The sequence below is a fragment of the Leiobunum rupestre genome, chromosome 2 (genome assembly GCF_980474605.1).
Source record: "Leiobunum rupestre chromosome 2, qqLeiRupe1.1.hap1, whole genome shotgun sequence".
Classification (NCBI taxonomy): Eukaryota; Metazoa; Arthropoda; class Arachnida; order Opiliones; family Sclerosomatidae; genus Leiobunum; species Leiobunum rupestre.
The window spans coordinates 79,583,727-79,596,486 of NC_143385.1; the positions used below are offsets into that span (position 1 = coordinate 79,583,727).

A 12,760-nucleotide genomic window follows, 5' to 3' on the forward strand; every position below is an offset into this window, starting at 1 on the left:
CGTTTTGTCATGGAATGACCCTAAGTTTCTAAGATATTAGAAAAATAACTAATAATAGTAATTTGCCTTAACAAAGGCGGTTTGGAAAATATATATCTACTAATAGTTAGCTAGCCTTGAAAAATGCTGTTTGGAAAAATTAAATATTAATAGTTAATTAGCCTTTAAAAGGCTGTTGAAATAATTTGAAATAAAATGAAACTATCAACTAGTCATTTAGCTAAGTGTTTATATTTTAAACAAGCGCATTAGGGCTTCTTTAAACCTCGAGGAGGTAGAAGTCCACTCTTGTTAAAATAATAGAACAGAAAGACTAAAGACTTAAAATTCGAGGAAGACTTTCAAAATAGACCTGACTCGTTCTGGAGCTCAAGACGAAATGGAAAGAAATGTTTAAAAAAAAGCAGCAAAAATGGTGAAATCGAAAAACCGCAGAATTTTCCAGGAAGCGAGAAGAGCAAGGTCGTTTTATTGTTGTGGCTATCGTCGCGTTTACTGGACCCCCTTCTGAGCTTGTATCCGAGCGTCGGATTCCGAGCATTGACGTGCATGCCCGCTGGGGTATTTCCCGAAATTCCCTGAAGCCCCTTTCTTTTCTTTCAATTGTTCATTAAACTTTCTCTCCATTTCCGCTCCCTTCGCCTCCCGAATCTATCTGTTTATGGTCTACTATCTTTTTAAGTAAACGAATTGATTTTTAAAGATTTTTCCCCCCGAAAAACTTTACTTGACAATAAAAACATAAAGAAATTTCAAATATGTGGCCTCTTAAATATAAATATGTGGCCCTTTTAATATAAATATGTGGCCCCTCTCAGAAATGCAGGGGGGCTAAAGCCCACTTCAGCCCACCCTTAGCGCCGCTACTGAATCCCCTTTAATATATTCTATAGTGCATGTATCTTTAGCTCCACGTTCAGGTCTAGCAATACGCAACGGCATCGACGTTATGGCCTAAAGTCCATTTTTCAGGTATTAGTAAGTATTTTATACAAACTAACTTCTAAGTTTGAAGAAAATATGAATTTAGTTTGTAAATAAAATCCTTTTATAGTACTTTGAAGGACTCTTTATACGTTTTGAACTTGAATAAAATTAAAAACAATAATCTAAGATACCCTTAAAGTTAAATTCGTACAACTTTCAACATTTTGATTTATCAAGCATCTGATTGTACATTGACGGTAGCAGCGTCCCTCATAAAGCGTTATCTCTAAACTTTGAGGAAAATCAATATATTCAAGCGTATTGCAATCTTTTCATTCAAACTAATCAGTGGAACGTAGATGAAGGGAATCAGATAAGTCGGAAGATTACCCTAATGGAAATTGTTTATTCGCGTACAATTTAACCTCGGATCATAATAACAACGCTAATCACTTGCATCTTGTTAAAAACAACCTGAGATTAGAATTAAAATTTGCAAAACCGTTACCGGATACAATTTCCATTCTAATTTACGCTGAGTTTTAAAATTTGATTGAAATTGATAAAAATCGAACCGTGATTTTCGATTACAGTAATTAATGGATTTGCTACAGATAACTAAAATTCTTGAAAAAGATTTAAGTACTAAAAGTATATTCCGAGGCGTGTTCGCGGCTGATAAGCTACCTAAATATGTAAAAATATTTCCTTCTCTATTTATTGTAAATACCGATACGAGTGCTGGACCTGGAGAACACTGGGTTCTAATATATTTTTCTAAACATAAAAATAGTGAATTCATGGATTCCTTTGGAAACCCGCCAGATTATTTTAAATTTAAGAGACTTTATTGAACGAAACAGTAAAACTGTTACTTTTAATTCTAATCAATTACAGAGTAATTCTAGTAATACGTGTGGAGCATTCTGTATCTATTTTGCTATAAACAGGTGTAAAGAAATAGAAATGTATAACATTGTGTCTAGGTTTAAGAAAGATAAAAATGTAAACGATAAAATGACTAAAGAGTTTATGTGCAAAATGTATTCAATAAAATAATTTTTTTTACAATTTATATCAATAACAGTTTTTATATATACATAAATACAAGCATTCATTATCATTTTTCAATATCTTTATGACCATGCGCTAAGGTACGAACCCCGCAGGGTAGAATATATCTCTAATCATCATTTGGCGATAAACAAAGTTTTCTAGTATTTAAAGTAAATAGCTCATGCTTGAGACTAGCAATACGCATCATCTCGGCTGACATGGTTGCTTGATTAAAAAGACAACGTTCATAGTCTTCGTGGCGGATGACGTTTCTAATAACGTTCATAGCAACGCCCTTACAAATTTTTTTATGGTTTAAAATTGACTCTAAAGATTTCCCCAATCGCAACTCCTTTTCTATCTCTTCAGCGGTCTTAGACTCCCCTACAATTTAATAGAATAAAGCTTTGGACGAAGTCCTACAAAGCTTTGAATTAACTGTGAATTTGTCTCGTCTTTAAAATAACCGAGAGCTTTTTTATTCTGATTAGAATGAAGGAAATGCGAAGGTGGATAATCAGAGAAGTCAAAGCGGTTTTTATGAACTTCAAAGTCTTTATAAACATCATCCGTCTTAATGTTGTACGTTAAACTGTCCGTAAATATTTTATATATTAGTACTATATAAATAATAAATTCATATTAAATTAAATTTCCAGTGTCTGTAAATAATAATGATGCTTTGTTCCCATACGTATTTTTTATGAATCCGTAATGGAACTGATACATGAGCTCCTTAGATAAATCAAGGATAGTGAATCCGGTAAATATAGGCCGGTTAAGAACAATTTTAGTTCTCTTCTTATGAGCGCCGGCTAACTCTTCATTAAAGATGGTAAAGTGTTCAAACTGCGGGGAACTTGTAACTTTTAACATTCTTTCTGGTTTATGAATCAACTCGAACTTTATATGCTTTCGTAGATTTTCCATTGTTTTTCTAAAGAATTAAATGAAGTAAGGGAAAAACAGTAATAAATTATTTAACTTAATTTACCCGAAAACAGAGTTAACCATAAGTTTCAAGAAATTCTTTTCAAATGAGCTCTTGGATAATTTTCTCTGTTCAGTGTTGAATCTAACATATTTTTCTAACCATTTCCCTTGAGTGAAGGTTAGAGCTCGATATACCTTGGTTATTTTCAAACCTAATTCTACATAATATTTTAAATTGCGGTAATGTACTATGTATTTCTCTTTATTATTTAAATTAAGAAGAAGTTTCGGTAGACTTTGATTCCCCTTAATATTTAATTTTCCTAAGAGATCTTTGGAGTATGGAGATAACATATCAGGTTTGATAACTTTAGATTCCGCCGCTACTGGGAGATCGTTATGTAAGTCGTGCAACTCTGGAGGATATTCAAGATCCACCTGCAAAGGAAACAATTCCTCAAAAATATTAAATAATAATTATAACACTTGTTATTTACCTCTAAAATGTACCCGTTTTCAACGTTATTAGGAATACTCAGAATATTTTCACCGAGTGTTTGCAAATAATCCTCATGAACCCACTGGAAGTCGAATAGCGGTAGTGGTTCACACATAACAGCACCGTACAAATTATTCACATCTTCAATTAAGTTAATTAAAATAATTAAAATTAAAATAATTAAAAAAAAATTATTTTTAAATGTAAATTTCCTAAATAGCATATATAACCGCTCTCTTTTGACGAATCATATGTGTCGGGCATATATTTGTTATTCGCTTCAGAATAACGAGTTGAGATCATTGAAAGACCGCCTAGAATACCTAAAAATTCAATGTAAATACAATAATATTTAAAATATCACAAAAGCTTTACCCTTTTCAATAAATAAGTGTTGATCTATATCAAGTATGAGATCGAGGCGAACATCAGTCATCTTCAAAGCTGCTTGCCATGCTAAACCTGGTGCGGTGTAAGCGGGAGCGGGATCTAATTTATAATGAGTAACAGATATTGTTCTAAACTTTTCAAAAACGTCGGCTACGAGCAACGCATCGCTTTTCACATAGAGGTCGGTGTATTCCCCTACGAAAACGGAGGTTAAGAGATTTGAAATATTTATACTATAGTAATTTTACCTAATGTTTGAATATTAAACGCTGTCCAAACATTTCGGGCGTGTAAATAATCAGATTCTAAAATATTCTGATTTTCAATGAACTGAAAAACGCTTGTCTAGATGGCAGCATCGTCTCGTCAAATTTCTTTTCATCGTCCATATACTCGTACGGGTAGACCCCCTTCCGCAGGAGGAGTTGAACTTTATCACTTTCAAAATATTTCTTAACAATCTGAAATTTACTGGCTCTTACCAAAACGAGATTAGATACTAGAGCATCGAGGCTATCACTTAGAAATCGATAAGAGTCTAAAAACCGAAATCTCCCTAAAAATAATAAAATTAATGTTAAGGTTAAATTCATAATTAAATATATTTTACCTAGTTTCAGCGAAATATAATTTTCACTAGTGGAAGGAATACAGTCAAGTGTCTGTTCCTTAAAATGACCTATCTCCTGACATATAAGATGTAAATCGTATCTATGAAGATGTATTATTATTATTATTATTATTATTCCTGGCTAATTAACTTAATAAATTTACCTGCTAAGGTTATGAATTAAATTAGGGATAAATTCTGAATTTTTCTTTTGAAGATTACAGAGGTTGTGCGCTGGCCCCCTGTATTTCCCAGTGAAATGACAATGATCTTGAACAGCGGGCATATTTCACTGATTTAGCTGCTTCTGACAAATGTAGCAAAGCGTAGCAGCTTGAAACTGTTCCTCCTCCTCCGGGGTAATAATCATTGGTACATTTGTCTCAATGAGTTCCATCAACTCCGTCTCTAATTCCAGAATAGACTCCAGAAATCTTCGAGTTGCATCTTGTCCTCGATAGCAATCGGTTCGAACAGGTACACCTATAAGTATCCTATTGTAATATATCTAAAAGGAAATTTTGCCAAATAACTTACCGCAACTGATATGCATGTTTACTTTGCTGGTATTTATATCGGGATCTAGATCACATCCTTGAATTCTCGGTAGGATTGCTTCAAAATCGGCGTAAAATACACACTGCACCTAATAATTTCATTTCATTAAGAGTCAAATTAAATAATTTTTATTTTTACTTTTTCCGTCCACTCATATTTATCAAAATAAACCGTCTTCTTCTTGGTAGGGAAAACTGTTTTTTGGACGCCGTGGGTGGCGCATTCTTCGATATGCGTATCACGTGGCTGTTCCGCGTTATATCCACTGAATCGGTGAAGACACATTCTAATACAGAAAATAATTAGTAGATTGCAAACTAATATATTGGAAACTAAATTACCGGCAGTAATAACTTGTGCTTCTGTTTTTTGTTAGATGCTGTAACAGTTTTCCTAGGTCTCGTATAAGACAGTAATGTCTATTCCCATCGTCAATATCTTTAGTTTCATCGGTGATGTATAGCAGATCAACCTCCGTTTCCTTACAACACTTGTTGGCGCTTACGTAAAGAGGGAATATATCTCCCGAGAAGCCAAACACAGATATTGATAAATTATTAGTAAATTCAAATTTTTTAAGCTCGGTTGAGTTTAATTTGAAAGGAAAAGATATGCCACTGGTATCAATTTCATTTTCATAAGGTCTATATTTGGTAACACGGTGAGGGTTTTGAGGCCAAGGAACTGGGTGAAGTTTAGCTAGAATTGACCAGAGAAAACATTTATCATCATTTTCGTTTCTGAAATTAAGAATCGCACGACGTTGAGATAGTTTTTCGGGTAGTTCCATATACGATGACCCCCGCAACGGTTGGTAAGATGCTACATTTAATTCTACATACAGAATACGATCAATTACCCAACCCGATCCTATCAAAAATATAATGTTTTAGTTCAAATTATAACTTTTATATTTAGTACATATACCTGTCGCTTCAAACTTTTCCGCTTCTGACTGTATTGTTTCAATGCAGTCATTCAGCTGGTTTTCAATGACGTCGAGCGTTAATGTTGTTTGCATAGTGCTCCGGAAATAGGGTCGTACTTCCGCTCTTTGTTCCACACCTCCTAAAGGTCCCATATAAACAGATCTTACGAGTAGGAACCACTTAATTCCACGTTTACTAGCCAGTCTTTGTACTAAACAATTTACGGAAAGCGGCTCGGTAACGTCCAATAAACATCCCTGCATCAATATCATAGTCTTCAGCATTGTAACGGATAGAGGCTAGCGTATCATTCAAGGCCTGGACCATACTTGGGGATGCTGGTGGTGTTTCATCAAGTATTGGTGAGGCGGGAACAGGTGCTGGTGTTAGGTTGCTGGGTAAAGCTGATGTAGATGGCTGTGTACGGGTAGATTCCAGTTGAATGTCTTGAAGTAAACTAGGTGACGGTGGACGGGTTGGTGATGGCGAACATTGCATTGACGACGGTGTGTGAGACAGGTCCATGGGTTCGGAAGGGCCGGGTGCATTCAAGTCATGAGTTCGTTGATGACTCTTAAAATACTCTAATCTAGCAAGTCTTACCACATACTTCACAGACAAACTTTTGTCTATCACCGTGTACTTCTCTAACATGCCGATTTAAGGAGGACTTGGTAGCGAAATTTTTCAGGCACGTAGGACACGTATATTGGCCTATAGGCATCTTGAATATAGCTACCGCAGTTAACCGTGGAATGACCTCCCACAACGTTCTACAACCCCTTTTATAGTATATTCAAGTATCATTTGAGATGATACGTTTCTCATATTAAACTTGCGATATTCGTTTTAAATACTCGTGAGATAGGTTCAAGTGGCAAGCGTATTTAAGTACTATAATGATATTAAAGTGAAGTTAAAAAATATTTCCATTCTACGTTACTTTAACAACTACTTCGAATATTCCATGACGTCAAAACACTCAAATCTATGTTTTAAATTCAAATTAACTGCGCCCCCGGGTTAATCCGCGCACGCGAAAACCGCGCCCCAGGTAATCCGCGAACGCTAGCGCTATCTCTCACCCAGGTGAAATACTCGTGAGATAGGTTCAAGTGCCAAGTGTATTAAAGTACTACAATGATATTAAAATGAAGTTTAAAAATATTTCCATTCCATTTAACAACGAATATTCCTTGACGTCAAAACACTAAAATCCGTGTTTTAAATTCAAATTAACCGCGCCTCCCTGGTAATCCGCGCTATCTCCCGCCTAGGTTATCAATTTTTACATCATTTCAACTTATTCCGTACGATAAAACGCGATAAGAAATATATTCGTCCAAGTGTCACTTGAGATAAGCGGAGATAAAGAAACAAGGTGGTCTGAACACAATATGTTGATATACGAAAAAAACAAATCGTCGCGAGAAATACAATAAATACATTGACTTTTCGACGATTTTACCCCCATTTCACCGCTAAAATCCCGGATCTCGATCCCAAATCTGAACCTGAACCTGGGACTGACGGGTCGACCTTACTTTCCTTCTACTCATTATTTAAAAGAAACTTTTTTTATTTATTTGGAATCATATTGTGATTGCACAGTTCCGTGTTTTATAACAAAATCTACTACATTTAAAATTATTGAACTTTGAACAGTTTTGTCTTTTGGCTCTGAAATATAAAAACTTTATATTTGCATTCAAGTAATTTTATGCACTTTATAAATAACCATGAACTATCAATAGTTATATAGTTGAGATCGTTCATATCACAATTACAAAGTAATGTTTTTAATTTGATCCAAATTAAAATTAAAATCAGGTAATCATTTTCTTCATCTTTTTTGATTTCTCCTGTCCTAATTATAAACTCGTGAATTTGCTATATATATATACTACTAATAAAGATTTTTATTATTAAAGATTTATAAAGTTTAAGAGACATTATTTATGCATCAAAAGGCTTTAAACACCTCTACAGCCTTTCAAACTATGTATTCTAATATGGCGCCTTCACCTAAAAAACGCGTCTCTTTTTCTTCATTTAATATTTATAAGGTAATATTTTTTAAACTATTAATAATACATAAATATATTGCAAAAAGATAGTTTAACTTACTATACCTTGTTTTTTCTAAAAAGGAAAGTGGAAAACCGAAGAAAAAACATTTTTCCGCGATTTCGCTTGTATTCCCCGCCTTTGGCAATAGTAGGTTTTTGGTCGTATGTAGCGCCCCTATCGGGATTATTCATACACGCAAATTAACATTAGATGCGAGCATGGCGATTGACGGGGCCGCTAAAGCGCGGTACGCGTGATTTAAGTTGGCCGTGCTCAGGCCAAGGTTCGTAAAATGGTCTCAGGCTAGCCGTACGTAAACACTCTCCCCCCCTCCGTTCGGTAGTTGAACTCGCTACCTGAGCAGCCTTGGAAATAATGTTTTTAATTAAACTGGTCCTTATGACCAGTGACCCCCTAGCATATGAATTATTAAACTGGTCCTTATGACCAGTGACCCCCGAGCTTATGAATGATTAAACTGGTCTTATATAAAATGTCCTAATGTCATTTATAAGCCTAAAAAAACCTATACTACATGTTTAAAAGTTAGATTATGTTTGTAACATTAACTTTACACATATTCAAAATAGTGAACTTTATTTTATGAGTACCACAAGAATAGTACAATATCGTACTATCTCACCTAAGACTACTAACATTTCGTAGAAGACCCTGGTAATTTACCGTATTATCTCTCTTTCTTTAGGCCCCGTAACTCCAGAGTCCCTCGTCGGTTACCGCGTAGCCAGGGGGCCTACCGTACTCGGGGGAAAGCGAGACTAGAGGTTTGAGGCCAGAGGGGGGTTAGACAGTTCGACTCGTTCGAGGGATGCGAGCGAAGGTACTCTACATAAAACCTCAACTTGCGGCCGCGGCGGTAGTAAGCAGAGTCGCTGTACATAGAAATCCAGTGAATAGGGAAATCAAAATTGATAAAAACCTGAAATTAATAGGTCATCTCCTATTATTTGGAATTATTAAACTGGTCACCTTCTGTTTTTTTGTTATTATTTCGAATTAATAAACTGGACACGGTGACCAGTGACCCCCAAAATTTTGAATAAATAAACTGGTCTGACCAATTAATTAACTGGTCTTTGACCACCAGACCACCCTTATTTCCAAGGCTGTACCTGAGCACCTGAAGGCCATTCCGAGTCGGGCTCAATGCGTGCTTCAATAAAACCTCTTCAAGGAAATTGCCAGGAAATAATATTTTATAAATTAAAATAAGTTTTTCACATTCTCTAATTTTTAGTTAAGTGGTTTTATTTAGAATTCCTAACACTAACCTGTGGAAAGATATATTTTTGTTTGAGTAATAAGCCAATTACTCTTACAAGATTTAATAACACAGTTTTGAACTATCGCTCAAAATTTAAAAAAAAAAACGCGAAATGTTAAAGCCAGCCACACCGGCGCGGCGTTTGAAAAGTGGTAGCAGATGCGACCAATCATATTCTGGAAACAAGCCCGTCAAATTTAAACGCCGGTCTAGCGCTTTAAAATAGAGACTTTGCGCCGCTGCGAAAGGAAATTGAGTTTTCCGATGATTTCGAATAGTGAGAAATCAAACATAGGACTCCATGCGGAAAGGGTTGTGCGTTCCAAAAGACATAACTCACTTAAAAACACTAACAGATGTTGGGAGAACTAATTATTTGGTGATCACCTAAGGTTGACCGAAGCCAAGGTTGGAGAGGATAATATTTTAGACCAAGCTTGAGTCACTCTATAGTTGTTCTCGCTGAGATTTTTCAATTTCGAATAGTACGTGAAAAAGTTGGTGGTGCCAAATTCTTGGACATCGTTATTTTTAACTTCACCACTCGCGGAGTCGTTAGCCCTTCAATTTGCAATAATAATCGCCATACTGGCTGAGATACAGATCATTTATAAATAGTCCTAAGATGCCATTTTAGATAGCATCTACAGATTAATAAATTTTAAACACCCATCTACCCAAAAATCACATTGTCTCTTGGTCCCTCGAGTTGATAGTGCTATTTTGGGCACCTGGCTCATGGACTAATTGGGTTTGAACGATTTTAGTAGTCTTGAGAAAAACAAGCAATTCCACGATTGTCTTTGTGGCAGTATTTATATGTCTTTACGGGTCAGAAATGTTACAATTTAGGTTATGATTTTAAATATGAAATATAAAATAGTCAGTTAAAAAAATTATAACTTGGAATTTTTGGGGGCCTAAAAATATTTTTCTAGATAAAGCATCAAATTAAATTATTACATTTTGGTGGCTATTGGTGCAGTTCTTGTTTTGGTTTCGTGTAAAACCTAATAGCCATTGTTAGTACAAAATTGAATAAAATGGGTGAAATGAGTAATTGCTGGGGCAGAACACTCCACGCTTCAATTAAAAAAATAGTTAGATATTATAAATATTGGGGAACTGTTTTAAGTCATGCATTTTCTATTTACTTTATAATTGCATAAAAAAGGATCCAAAGGATTTAAAAAATACATCTGCATTTAAATTTATTGAATCTTTTTCCCATTCTTAAACTAAATGAAAAACTTGAAATTTTGTTTCCTGAAATTTGAGATAAAAGAAAGCGGTAGGATGGGGCAAATTCCAAGATTGAGCCCAGTAAATACTTTTTGCACCACGCTTAAGTCCAAACCTGACAATTTCTTTTTTCAGACCTTAGTTTTTTTCGCCAATCAGTGCCGTAACTAGGCAGGTAAGACAGGTAAGACAGGTGCAGCCGCACAGGGCCCAGAAGCCAAGGAGGGCCCAAAAACGAGGTTAAAATTCTTTTTTTGAAGTTGTAATGGCGCAGAGATTATTTGGAAATAAGTAGGCCCACTCATATTTATTATTCTTTAAGCTTAATATGGCGAGTCACCGTCTACATTTCAATTTCAAAAAATGACAATTATTTTATGGGAATTTAAATATTCAAATTACAAATTAAGCCGTCATCGAAAATCAACTGGACTACTTAGGGCTCTATAGTAGCAGGAAATGAAGCTAAATTTTTTTTAGACAAAATTGAAAATTCAAACATTGTCAAATATTTGAAAGGGAATATTACCTCAACGCGTCATTTATGGAAGACCTCGTCACAATTTGAGCAAGAATTCACGAAGAAATATCTAAACTCATACGAGGGCAGTGTTGGAAATGTTGCTGTTCCACAAAAAATACCTGAGGTTCTATTCCCTTTAAACCGATCCAATTACACATCATGTAATTTACGACTCACAATGTTCAGGTTATACAATTCAGCTCTGCATTAGACATAATCAAGCCCATGATTATTTCCCTCGATTCAATTATACTTCTCTTGATCGTCGTATTTGTTATTGTTTTGTTAACTACCGGTTAGGACAGGGCGTAGGCAATGTTGTAGCGACGGTACAGCAGGCCCTTATCATTTCAGGTGCATTAAGGGTGAGGAGAGAGTGCCCAAAAACTGTAAATATGCTACTATGCCTACGACCCGTTTTCCGAGAATAAAATTATCTTAGATCTAGTGATATAATTGAAAATTCGCCTAGAACCCTCACCACGTTCATAACTAAATCTGTGGAATTCAATTTCTATGTGGCTGATGGTTATATTAGATTTTTCCTATGCTAAAAATTTCAATGAATTTTAAGCAAACTAAATTATCGGAACTGACAGCGGCTCCTCAGGTTTCACTTTGGAAACGTTCTGAAAAAGAGCGAAAGTACTCAAGAGGAGTTACTAAATTTTTACCCCGATTTCTGTAAATTTTAGATCTTAAATATTTTCCCTGCACAATTTATTCTGTGTTTGTTTATACCCTTACCAAAAAATAAGTTGGTTTTTAGTTGGTATTTAGTTGGTTTTAAGTAGGTTTTCACATTTAAGTTGGTTTTAAGTAGGTTCAAGTTGCCAGCATATTTTAATAAACTATTTAAAGAGGTAATAAGTTGTTTTTAAGTTGTTTTTAAGTTGGCTGGAAAATACTCATTTTTTGAAGTTGGTTTTAAGTTGGTTTTTAGTGGTCAGATAATTACTTATAATTTTTAAGTAGGTTATAAGTTGGCTTTAAGTGGTCTTTATTAAGAGGTCTTTTTAAGTAAGTTTTAAGTGGTCTTTATTAAGAAAGCTTTTAGTTGGTTTTAAGTTGGTGTAAAGTGGTTTTTAAGTAGGTTTTTAGTTGGTATTTAGTTGGCATTTGTTCCAAATACCAACTTAAAACCAACTTAAAAAGTTACAAGACCACTTATTTTTTGGTAAGGGTAAATTTACCCAAAAAATAAGGGGCCCAATAATTGAACTTTGCACAGGGCCCAAGAAAAGTTAATTGTCGCAATGACTAAATTTGACAATCATTAAAAAATTATAATTATCATTCTTATGTCTATTAAGTTACTTATGCTACTGGTAAATTTTAACGAAAATAAAAAGACTTTTTTCTCTATAATTTTTCTTTTTTCTATAATATACAAGAAATTATTTATATCACGTGAAAGTGCACAATAGTAAAATAGTTAAGCTAAATTTTTTATACACAATTTTATAAATTACACATCACTACACTGTTTGGTAGGATTCAGTTTCAGAAGCCTGTTACTCTTTATGCAACTGCATCATAAAAGCAAGCTGAAGGGATTATATATTTAGACAACTTTAAATTTTTTTAAAAATTTAAATTATTTGGATGAATTAAAGATATGCCATTTCGTGTAAAAATTATTTTAAATTTCAGTAGTGTGAAATCTTTACTTCACTAGCTTTGCACAGATGGGTCAATTTTGGTATTTATATTTGGTCTTAAATTATTGACGCGGCAC

At 34.5% G+C, this 12,760-nt stretch overlaps 2 protein-coding genes across 4 annotated transcripts; both read right to left on the reverse strand.

Annotated features, from left to right (window-relative positions):
- Window positions 1–1,885: 1,885 nt before the first annotated feature.
- On the reverse strand, window positions 1,886–4,165 carry LOC149959164 (uncharacterized). Of its 3 annotated transcripts, none has more exons than XM_090165149.1 (5): window positions 4,054–4,165; window positions 3,791–4,000; window positions 3,414–3,556; window positions 2,978–3,354; window positions 1,886–2,920 (listed from the first exon to the last, which is right to left on the reverse strand). In XM_090165149.1, the coding sequence occupies exons 2-5, from the start codon at window positions 3,849–3,851 to the stop codon at window positions 2,626–2,628; spliced, it is 876 nt and encodes a 291-aa protein (XP_090021275.1). In that variant the 5' UTR covers window positions 3,852–4,000; window positions 4,054–4,165; the 3' UTR covers window positions 1,886–2,625. The 3 variants fall into 3 exon arrangements, with proteins under 3 accessions (XP_090021275.1, XP_090021274.1, XP_090021273.1); XM_090165148.1 differs by having other exon boundaries at window positions 3,414–3,729; XM_090165147.1 differs by having other exon boundaries at window positions 3,414–3,738.
- Window positions 4,166–4,701: 536 nt separating this feature from the next.
- On the reverse strand, window positions 4,702–5,994 carry LOC149959165 (uncharacterized). Its single transcript, XM_090167352.1, has 5 exons — window positions 5,901–5,994; window positions 5,315–5,672; window positions 5,112–5,259; window positions 4,953–5,061; window positions 4,702–4,898 (listed from the first exon to the last, which is right to left on the reverse strand). Exons 1-5 carry the CDS (start codon window positions 5,992–5,994, stop codon window positions 4,705–4,707), a joined length of 903 nt encoding a protein of 300 aa, XP_090023478.1. The 3' UTR covers window positions 4,702–4,704.
- Window positions 5,995–12,760: the final 6,766 nt, after the last annotated feature.

Excerpts from the sequence above, each read along its gene's own strand:
- LOC149959165 (XM_090167352.1), bottom strand. The coding sequence starts at position 5,994 with ATGCAAACAACATTAACGCTCGACGTCATTGAAAACCAGCTGAATGAC. Across the intron at positions 5,260-5,314 it reads AGCACAAGTTATTACTGCCG|AATGTGTCTTCACCGATTCA; the intron begins GTAATTTAGTTT and ends TTTCTGTATTAG. Across the intron at positions 5,062-5,111 it reads AATATGAGTGGACGGAAAAA|GTGCAGTGTGTATTTTACGC; the intron begins GTAAAAATAAAA and ends TGAAATTATTAG.
- LOC149959164 (XM_090165148.1), bottom strand. The coding sequence starts at position 3,638 with ATGCTATTTAGGAAATTTACATTTAAAAATAATTTTTTTTTAATTATT. Across the intron at positions 3,355-3,413 it reads AAAACGGGTACATTTTAGAG|GTGGATCTTGAATATCCTCC; the intron begins GTAAATAACAAG and ends TTTCCTTTGCAG. Across the intron at positions 2,921-2,977 it reads ATGGTTAACTCTGTTTTCGG|AAAAACAATGGAAAATCTAC; the intron begins GTAAATTAAGTT and ends TTAATTCTTTAG.